The following is a 9,587-nucleotide window of genomic DNA, read 5'->3' as shown; positions in this document are numbered from 1 at the left end:
CGATCATGCCCTTGCTCGTTAATTCTGGCCATGAGGGAGTCAAGACTCACTGGAGCAGCCGTGATTGGCTGATTGGTGGCGCCCGAAGTGGTGTCGCCCGGCAAGCTCGGTGGACCAGAAAGGCGCACGCGAGAAGACTCTGCCGACTCCGCGTCAGACTCATGGGAAGTTGTCAGGTCAACCAGCCCAGCTTCATGCCGGTCGCTGACCCCACGAGTACCGACGGGTCGAGGAATCGACTCAGCTGGCACGCCTTCACCTCGACGAGGGGTTGGAGAAGAAGGATGGTGCCACGGGTTGTGCTGGAACAACATGCGAAGAGTAAGGAGCTGCCAAGTGAGTGACAGCGGAGGCAACGAACGTACCAAAGAAGGTGGTGGGGAGCCGCGAGACGTCATCAGCCGAGTACGGACCAACGGTGGCAGAACAAATGAAGGATTAAGACACTCACCAGCTCGGCTCGTATCATAACCGGGGCAGTTGTGGTGTAGGGATTTTCAGATTCGACCATACGCCGACCTACTTTAGGTCAAGAATCGGCTCGGTCTGATAACCCAGAGCTTAGGAGCCAAGGATCACGGTAAGTACTCGGCGATCTGTCCGGATATGCTATCCGGACAGCCGCTGAGCTCAACGGTCGCCGGAACTCAGCTGAAGGGTCGGTAGAGATCCGAAACGACTACATTTCATTAGATATTTGTATGAGAAGCATATGATTAAATAGGGGGAGCCGAAAGGGCTCCCAGAAGATAACAGAGCAGAATTTTCCTAGTCCAAGACACGTGTACACTTTTCCGGTAAGTCCCTGCATAGGGCTGGATTATGCCTGTCGTCAATACTCGAGAGGCATAGCTTGTAGGGTATTGACTGGTAGCGCCAAGAGATTAGGTGGTCCGGGTAGGACAAAGTCTCGCTACGCGCGAAAGAAAGTCCCGCATACTCAGCGGGCCGGTACGTCGGATAGCCCGGGTGTCGTAACACTTCTAGCTGAGCAGCCTCTGCGCTCGGTGACCTGTAAAAGCGCTCGCGCGCCGTCGTCCATCCTTTGGTGGAGGGCACAGGGTTGTGAACGAGCTCAGCCGAACCAAACTCGGCGGAGCCTCGGAAGTGATCTGACTTGGTTCGTCGGAACCGAGTGGAAGCGAGCCACTCGTCTGTCCCGGAAGGGCCGGACCGCGAGGGGACCACCCTCTGCGCAGGCCATACAACCGCCAACCTAACTCGGCGATTCGTTGTGGTTTGTGTAAGGAATCCACATCTGACGATATTTGTGTGTTCTACTACACCACAGTTCGCATTCGTGACCATATATATATTTGGAGAATCTTTCCAGAAATATAGAACTTAGGCTTTGGCTGGCGCAGCTAGTGCCAAAAGTCCTGTGGAAAAAAATCTTCAGGTTGCAATGCCTCTATTGTCGGAGGACATAAGTAAACAATTCAGAAACAATGAATAAGTAAGCCTCTCAGCACACCGAGGTGCTACAGCTGCTCAAAGAAACTCGAGAGAGTTTTACGTCCATGCTTCAAGGAAACATGATGTTTCGCCTGTCACCTGTGGTTGCCCCCGCCAGATCTGATAGCACTGATATGAACATCACGAGCCTGCTCAAAGTCAACCAACGAGTAGTACAGTTAGTGAAGCTCATCTTACATCAACCTTTGGCGCATCACCAAAATATTCTATGAGCAGAGGGATCTCAACAGTGAATGAACTGTGGGCTGAATGGCACGAAGGAATCGCAAAAAAACCATCTATTGAGTATCTCGGAAGTACGTACGGTACAAAATGGCGTCAATCGCCAAGGGAGGCGAAGTTTTTCTCAAGACGTCTTTGTGTGATTAAACACGTACAAGCACTGGTTGGTGGAGGTCTTTCAATCGAATCCGCGCTGGACCGCGCAGATATTGAGCGCGGAAGAAGGAGCATCGACGCTTTCTCGAAGTATCTAAGCAAAAAGAAACCAAAATAAGCATTTATAGCTAATTGGCAAAAAGTAAAAAAAATCATTACAACTAGTGCATGATACATTGCTTCTTACCTACGCGTGGTCGAGCTAGCTGCTGTTTTGTATCATGGTCTTGTAGTTGTGTCGGTAGGACCTTTGGTCACGATCGCAAGTGGTAACTCGAGCTCCGTCTTCAACGGCCCAGTCGTCCGGCTTGGGCTCTATGTCTCTGTAGTCGGAAGTCGGCACGACGCTTTAGCCAGCTCCTGCGTCTCTACAATGTACAGAGGAGACGTCATCTCACGCATTCTATGTAGACGCTACTCTCACCGTAATTATCGTATAAGTAGACTCCACTTTTGACCACTTCTCGGATGCCCTCGACCAACGACGTCTCAGTCCGTGAGCTTCGTAGAATTCTCAACCAGCCCCGTCTCTTCAATAGCAGGCGTTAGTGTCACCTCCGATGTCATGGCCTTGTACGTCGCGAAGTCCGTCTCCGTCTCCTTGCTAACACCTTGCATAGACGGAAAAGCCGGCACCCCCGTCGTCTTGTGAGTCTTGCGTGCTGCAACAAGCTGGAAATTGACGTTTACAATATTTGGCTTGCTTTATGACCAATAGAATTGCTTATATTAGGTCAGGACCTAATCGTGATATCTTCAAGATAACATCCGATTCTTGCCGCTTATCAGCGGATACCAGGTCACAAGGTCAGGACTAAGTCATGACCTTTTTGCTGATACTTAAATATAATCTTAGACTTCGGATCACTCCGACGACATGAACGGCGAGCCACCTCTACCTGACGCTGGCGAGCTCGACTTCGCCGCTATGGGCCGAGCCATACGGGGGAGCGCTCCTTTGTAAAAGGTGCTTCCGGTGCAAGATGGGAGATGCGAGAGAGAGTGAGAGTGAGAGAGAGTCGGAGCTTGACTTCATCGCTATGGGCCGATCCATACTGGGGAGCGCTCCTCTGCTTGACTGGGACGAGCCACACTTGAGTGCTCCTTTGTAAAAGCTGTGGCTGGTGAGGGATGGTCGCTACAGCTTATCTAAGTGGGAACGAGTGAAAGCCCGCAAGGCGTCTAGCACCGATATGGAGGTGCGATTGTTTCGCAGTAGGGTGAAGGAGTTGGCAAGGGTTAAAAATTAAATTTAATTAACCCGTTAATGCTCACGAAGGTCTGGATTTGGGTTTAGAAGGGTGATATAATTCCGGTAGGTCACAAAGGCAGCTTTAACCAAAACGTAGCGTGTTTAGGACTCAGAAGAGTTTTATTGGCCCCAGCGTTAGGACCTATTGCTGGTTTTAACTTCAGGGGGTCTATACTTTGGTACTGCGGGCTTAAAAGAAGACTCGAATTTCAAACGTTTTGACTTGATGTCACAAATGCGTATCATCGACCAAAAGAAAATTGCTCATTTGGAAACTTAGGCATTTGAGGTTTTTCAAAAACTTAGGTATAAACCTCAAAACCTTAAGAACCCGAATACCGAAATATATGTAGCTATTTGGGAGCAAAGTCGTACACGGCCTTAACTATTTTAACTTTAATTCCTTCACTCAAACCCTAAATTTTACCTCTTAGACACTCCTTAACTCTCTCACTACAGGTACATACATGTATTACCTAAAGCACCACTTTAATTTTCTTAAATACCGGTTCTCGTAAATTCCTAAGCAAATATCGGCTGAGTATTTGGTAGGGTCGTCCATCACAAAGATAACTCAGCCTAGTCTGGAAGTTCAAAAGCGATGTCTTGATGCGTGATGACGACAAAAGGCTATTAACGCTCGAGTGGCTTTACGACTGATGGTATCAAAGAATGTCACTTGCATCGCTCCACGGAGAATACGGTTTTGGTAATCTGCCTGCTGGACAATTGGTTTTCAAAACTTGCTTGGTTCCATGAGTTTTTCGATGCGTTGTGGTGAACGCATTTGTAGTGCGCCAATACTTGCGACGATCGTGCGGTCCATCCCGCCCTCACCAGTTCGGTTATGCAAAAATGCAGTACAAAAATAAAGGATCCCACGACAATCGAAATCTCACCGTTGACAGTCAACTTGACTCCCACCAGCCGCAGAAAAGCAAGCGGCAGACTTTTGGCGAAAATCCGACTTGTCAAGCACCGAGCTGGCTACCGGGACAGCATCTGTTGGTGCTGTCAAATTTTGTCGACTGGGACAACTCGCGTGCTGGCAGCATATGCAAATCCTGTGGCTCCCAACATTGATTTCCAAACTGGCGCCGTGTGACTTGAAGAAGGTCACGTAGCGTGTCGCTAAAAGAAAAGAACGTCATTTCCCGATTTAGCGGAGGCCGAATATTCCACTCGACATCCCTGTACAACAAAATGGACGCCTCTCGCTCGGCGCGTCCGGCTCGGCGAGCGCAGCGCCTGTTGCCGGCGCTCACACCAGCGCCGCCCAGCTCCGGCTCAGCTACAGCTTCACAGAAATGGGAACAGATCCAGCAGCCCACTGACAGCAACAGCGCGCCAATCGGAAAGAAATCATCCTCTATAGCCCACATTTTCTTCAACCGACGACCATTAGACTTGATTCGTCGAACTACCAGCTCTTTATTAGCCACCAGTGGCAACTCCGAGCCCTCGAGTGTCGTCGTGACACCGCCGGTCACCGAAGAGCGCAAGTTCTGGCAGCCACATCGTCCTCTCGGCGACAAGAGCGGGCGACGGAGACTGCAACAACTACAACACAAAGAGAAAGGCAACAGACCGCAGCCGCAACGAAGACTGCGACTCAGTGAAGATGCCGAAACAGAGCAGAGGAAGCAACACGAGCAAGACACTCGAACAGAAACAGCAACAGAGATATGTCCTCCGACTGGCCAACAGTTCTTGATGGATACAGAAAAAGCAGCGGAGCTCACGGCGCTGGAGCGGGCGGAGATCTTACAGTGCGACGAGATCCGCTTCGTGTCGACACTTGCAGTCAAGCGCAATCGCCGCAATGGCAAGATCCAGAACGATCTGCCAATACACGGAGACGAGGCGGCAGCTCACGTTGAAGAGGAATCAGACGACTTTCCTACATGTACCGAATTATGCAACGACGGCTACGATGACGAGCGCGGAGACTACTTGGTCTTGATAGGAGACCACTTAGCCTTCCGATACGAAGTACTGAGTGCATTAGGTCAAGGATCGTTCGGCCAGGTGGTGTGTTGTCTGGATCATCGCACTGGCAAACAGGTCGCTGTCAAGATCATTCGTAATCGACGGAAATACCGCGACCAGGCTCTCGTGGAGGTGGAACTTTTGACACAACTCCAACGTAGTGGCGACAACGCGCACATTGTGCGCATGGAGGAATATTTCCAGTTCCGTGACCACGTGTGCATCGCCTTCGAGGTGCTGGGCATCAACTTGTACGATTTCCTCAAGTTGCGTCACTTCCACGGTCTCCCCATGCGCAGTGTACGCACAATTGGCAAGCAATTGGCCCAATCTCTGGCATTCCTCAAACAGGAGCAGATCGTCCACTGCGACCTCAAACCTGAGAATATTCTGCTAGATACGACGACTATACCAGGAGATAATGGCATCGTGGACAACGTGACACTCATCGACTTCGGCAGTAGTTGTCTGGAAGGAGCTCCCATGTTCACCTACATCCAGAGTCGCTTCTATCGCAGTCCAGAAGTTTTGCTTGGCCACATGTACTCTGGTGCTATCGACATGTGGAGTTTTGCCTGTATCCTAGTCGAGTTGCACGCGGGTCATCCGATTTTTGCCGGTGAGAACGAGCGCGAACAGTTTGCCTGTATCATGGAGGTGCTGGATGTGCCTCCAATTGAAATAGTGCGCAATAGCAAGCGACGGCTAAACTTTTTCGATGAAGTGGCCAACCCGGCGGATATCAACACTGTGGACTACACACCCAAAGCGTTCGTGAACTCACGTGGTCGTCGACGCTCGCCGGGATCGCGAAGTCTTGTCGGCGCTGTCAAGTCTGATGATCCGGAATTTTTGGCCTTTTTGGCAAAATGTTTCGTTTGGGATCCAAGTCAACGTCTCACTCCTGAACAAGCTCTTCAGGAACCTTGGATACTTCACCACGTCAACCCTGTAGAATATGAGTTATAAGAAGTTGCGGTGTCTATCTAACGCAATGAAAAAGAAATGTAAAGGAACGAATTCTCAACAATTTTCCACTTGTTACGCGACCGGGACCAACACTCCTGGCGGTGCCGTCACTCCTGAGTTTGTTGACGAACGTGATGTGTTCGTGGTAGGAGCAGTGTAGTCGTCGACACTCCACATGTGCACAGTTTTATCCCACGAACCAGAGGCGAGCATCGTATCGAAGCTTTTGTCGGTGGAGGGCGTTGACGCTAGCTGGAACCAGTCTAGAGCACGAACGTAGTCACGGTGTGGCGTTGTTTTCTCTTCGCCAACCAGCAGCTCACGAACGCCAGTGCCTGCAGCTCGGTCGGACGAAAAGCTGTCGGTTGTCACGAAGGCTTTGCCGTCATCACCTCCCGTCGCCAGTAAGTCATCATGATAGGGTGAGTACTTGACGACATGTACAGCAGCTTTGTGGGTCTCACGTCGAGACAGTGGCGTGTGCGGCGAGCGTACGTCAAAGGTGCAGACCAAGCCGCCTTCCAGTCCAACAGAGAATACCGTCGACTGGCTCGGATGCCAGTCTACTGACAGCGCAGGCAGGAGAGTTGACACTGCCAATGCAGCGCTTTGAGGTCGCCGGGCGTCCCACACTTGCACCGTCGAGTCCTGCGAAGCCGAGCACAGCAAATTCGCGTGCGTCGGGTTCATCGCCACGCCCCAGATTAAGTCCGTGTGGCCGTCAAACGTGGCGACCGTCTTGTCCATGGCTCCAATATCCCAGAGTTTCACCGTGAGGTCCCAACTGCACGTAGCCAATTGTGTCTTCTCGACGGAAGAAATACTGACGCCCGTAACAACATCGTCGTGCCCCCAGCCGCACACGGCGTCCTCGTCGATGCTGCCACCAGTGCCAAGTGGCACAAAAGCGAACGTCACGTCCGTCGATAGTTTGGCCAGACGCACGTCGCCGTCATCACAGCCCAATGCCAATACGTCACCTTCTGCGCTGCACCAGGCCAACGACGCTACTCCTGTCTCCAGTTGCAACTCGCATAGCCGCTCGTTCGATGCCGCATCCAATAGAGCCACGCCGCCGCTCCAGACATTGCCTTCAAGCTGTGATTGCGCTACCGCTAGGAGGGGCAACTCCGGCTCTTCCGCGTCCTCGTCTTCGTCCGAAAACAGCACGTTCGGCAGCGAGCAGGCCGCTATAGCGTCCACTTGCGCTGCCGAGGAGAAGGAACGGTGCTGGTTCGTCATGGTCATCACTGGATCAACAAATTAATTTTCGGAATCCGCTAGGCATCTTATTATCGGAGTCCGAGAATAAAATAATTTATAGTGTGTCAGACACCATGTTGAAGTAAAAGGCAACAATGGCTGGACCTGTCAGAGCTTTTCTTCTCCCTTCGCTCCTATTGTCTCTGACTGGGACCTGCCAATTACTAGGTGGTTGAACACGACAGTTGGGAGCTGTTTTCTTGCCATCCTCCTTGTCCCAGTCTCCACGGCAACATTTTCACTCCGTCAAGTGCCATTTCGAAACGCGCAGTCTAGCACCCGAACCAGTACAAGCAACTTGAGAAAGCTAACTCTCAGCTACGATGCGAATGCCCACGGATATGCCCAAGAGCCACATCTCCAAGAACCGCGGAGCCAAGGAGGCGGCGACCGAAAAAATGGACGAAATGCTGTCCGAGGCGGAGAAGATGAACCGTCGAAGTGACCTGGGCGACCGTGGCCGTCGCACGTTGGAGCAGCTTCAAGAAGACGCTCGGAACCTCGGCGAGTACGCGAAAGAGAAGATGAATCACATGAACGAAGTGATGCGTGAAGCGGCGGCCTCGGCTAAGGAATCTACCGGTCTGCCGAACTCTGCTCCAGTCCCGACCGACAAGATTAGCGACACCGTCATGGATTCGCTTAAGACGGCGAGTGAAAAGCTCAGTGAAGAGATTACTGACCTGGGCGAACGTGTCGAGAGTGTCAAGGCTCGTGTCGCCCAGTCGATGCAGACTGCCGGTGGGAAAGCCAAGGACACATGGCACCAGAGCGCCGAGGCTGCGAAGAACGTCGGCGAGCGAGAGTACTGCCTGCCGCTGCCTACCGATCGTATCTGTGCTCGGCACGCTGCGTTTTTCGCCATCCCATTGCTGGCAATTTTCCTATTGATGATGTTCCGTCGTCGCTACCCCAAGAAGTGGAATGCGAGTGTGAACAAGATGAAGCAACCGCGTATGATGTTGGCGCGTGAGATGCCGTCCGCTGATAAGCTCAAGTCGCAAATGGAAGGGATCGCGGACAGCGTTGGGGAGAAGATCGAGTACGGAAAGCAGCTCGGAAGCGCTAAGTTGGACGAGGCACGTAGCACCTACGGTCGACCGGAGAACAAGAAGGACCAGTGAGATTGGACGTTTGGGGAGGTCCTGCGCACAGCTTTTAAGTAGCTTTATCTTCTTTATGAGCGCAGTTGGATAATTGTATACCTGCAATATAAGTTGCTTTTGCAGACAAGTTGCATCGTGCAAAAATTATTAGCGATGCATTAGTGGGTGGGTTCTTATGCAACTTTTTGTCGCTTGGCAGCTTCCGCGCCAGCGTCGTTTTCGCGTTTAATGGCTGGATCTTCTGGACCTGTTGTTCCAGTTGCTGCAGCGTTGTTGTTTTCCAACTTCTTTGCGATTTCCGGAGCGTGTTTCTTCATGAGTTGGATCAAGATGGAGTCGACACGCGCCGAGTTCTCGCGCTGTTTTTCCATCTTCTCGTATTTCTGCTTCAGCTTGAGCTGTAATTCTACTCGGAACAAACATGACAAGCGTCAGGATGTCTTTAAGAGGAATTTCAATTAATGGCGTTGTCATACGCTCAGATGGGATGACGGGTTCTTTCTTGTCCTTGGAGCTGAAGTCCCACGCGTAGCCTTCTGTGGGGCTGAAGCGTACACCCGCTGCAAGCCCGTGGAACGCCTTGTTCACTCGGTAGCTGCATTTTTTCTAGCATATCAATCGCATATTAGTACTGTAGTGATAGTTCTAGTACTCAAGACTACTCCCCGTACGAGACGAGAGGTGAGCATGGCGTGGATGTTCGGGGCCTGGTAGACAGTGCCGTCCAATACGTAATAGATTGCCAGTGGCTCCACCTGCGTGCGACCACTACGTCTCTGCTTGCGGATGATGAAAAGCTGCTGAGGCATCTGCTTTGCTGTATTGGGTAGTAGCTCGTATTCAACACCGCGCAGATTCTTCAGCTGGTCGAGCCCTAGACGCTGCATCTTGAGACGTTCGTTGTTGCACGAGCGGTCGTAGAACGGAGACAGCGCAAAGTAGTGGAGAACCGTTTGTGCGTTCAAAGGGAACGACTGCAGCCACACCGTGTCCCTGAAAGACGCGTTGTAGTCGTCCACATGCGCCGACACTTCCATCTTCCCCACAACAATTCAAAACTGGGAGTTTTATGTTGCTCATCTCATTAAGTTGCACCAAAGCTTCGTCGCCGATTTGTTTTGCAACTTTGCAACTTTGATTCACAATTATGGAGG

At 51.5% G+C, this 9,587-nt stretch overlaps 4 protein-coding genes across 4 annotated transcripts; 2 read left to right on the top strand and 2 right to left on the bottom strand.

Moving 5' to 3' along the window:
* Positions 1–4,309: 4,309 nt before the first annotated feature.
* On the top strand, positions 4,310–6,064 carry PITG_14626 (dual specificity tyrosine-phosphorylation-regulated kinase, putative; the record flags this gene model as incomplete). The annotated part of the gene is made up of 1 exon (XM_002898482.1): positions 4,310–6,064. The coding sequence occupies one exon, from the start codon at positions 4,310–4,312 to the stop codon at positions 6,062–6,064; it is 1,755 nt and encodes a 584-aa protein (XP_002898528.1).
* Positions 6,065–6,327: 263 nt separating this feature from the next.
* On the bottom strand, positions 6,328–7,325 carry PITG_14625 (methylosome protein 50, putative; the record flags this gene model as incomplete). The annotated part of the gene is made up of 2 exons (XM_002898481.1): positions 6,328–6,422; positions 6,457–7,325. The coding sequence occupies 2 exons, from the start codon at positions 7,304–7,306 to the stop codon at positions 6,328–6,330; spliced, it is 945 nt and encodes a 314-aa protein (XP_002898527.1).
* Positions 7,326–7,650: 325 nt separating this feature from the next.
* PITG_14624 (uncharacterized protein) lies at positions 7,651–8,451 on the top strand (the record flags this gene model as incomplete). Its single annotated transcript, XM_002898480.1, has 1 exon — positions 7,651–8,451. One exon carries the CDS (start codon positions 7,651–7,653, stop codon positions 8,449–8,451), a length of 801 nt encoding a protein of 266 aa, XP_002898526.1.
* Positions 8,452–8,561: 110 nt separating this feature from the next.
* On the bottom strand, positions 8,562–9,476 carry PITG_14623 (mediator of RNA polymerase II transcription subunit, putative; the record flags this gene model as incomplete). The annotated part of the gene is made up of 3 exons (XM_002898479.1): positions 8,562–8,839; positions 8,910–9,039; positions 9,105–9,476. The coding sequence occupies 3 exons, from the start codon at positions 9,468–9,470 to the stop codon at positions 8,607–8,609; spliced, it is 729 nt and encodes a 242-aa protein (XP_002898525.1).
* Positions 9,477–9,587: the final 111 nt, after the last annotated feature.

Source organism: Phytophthora infestans, genomic scaffold (assembly GCF_000142945.1).
Source record: "Phytophthora infestans T30-4 supercont1.36 genomic scaffold, whole genome shotgun sequence".
NCBI lineage: Eukaryota > Oomycota > Peronosporomycetes > Peronosporales > Peronosporaceae > Phytophthora > Phytophthora infestans.
This window is presented reverse-complemented; position numbering and strand designations above follow the sequence as displayed.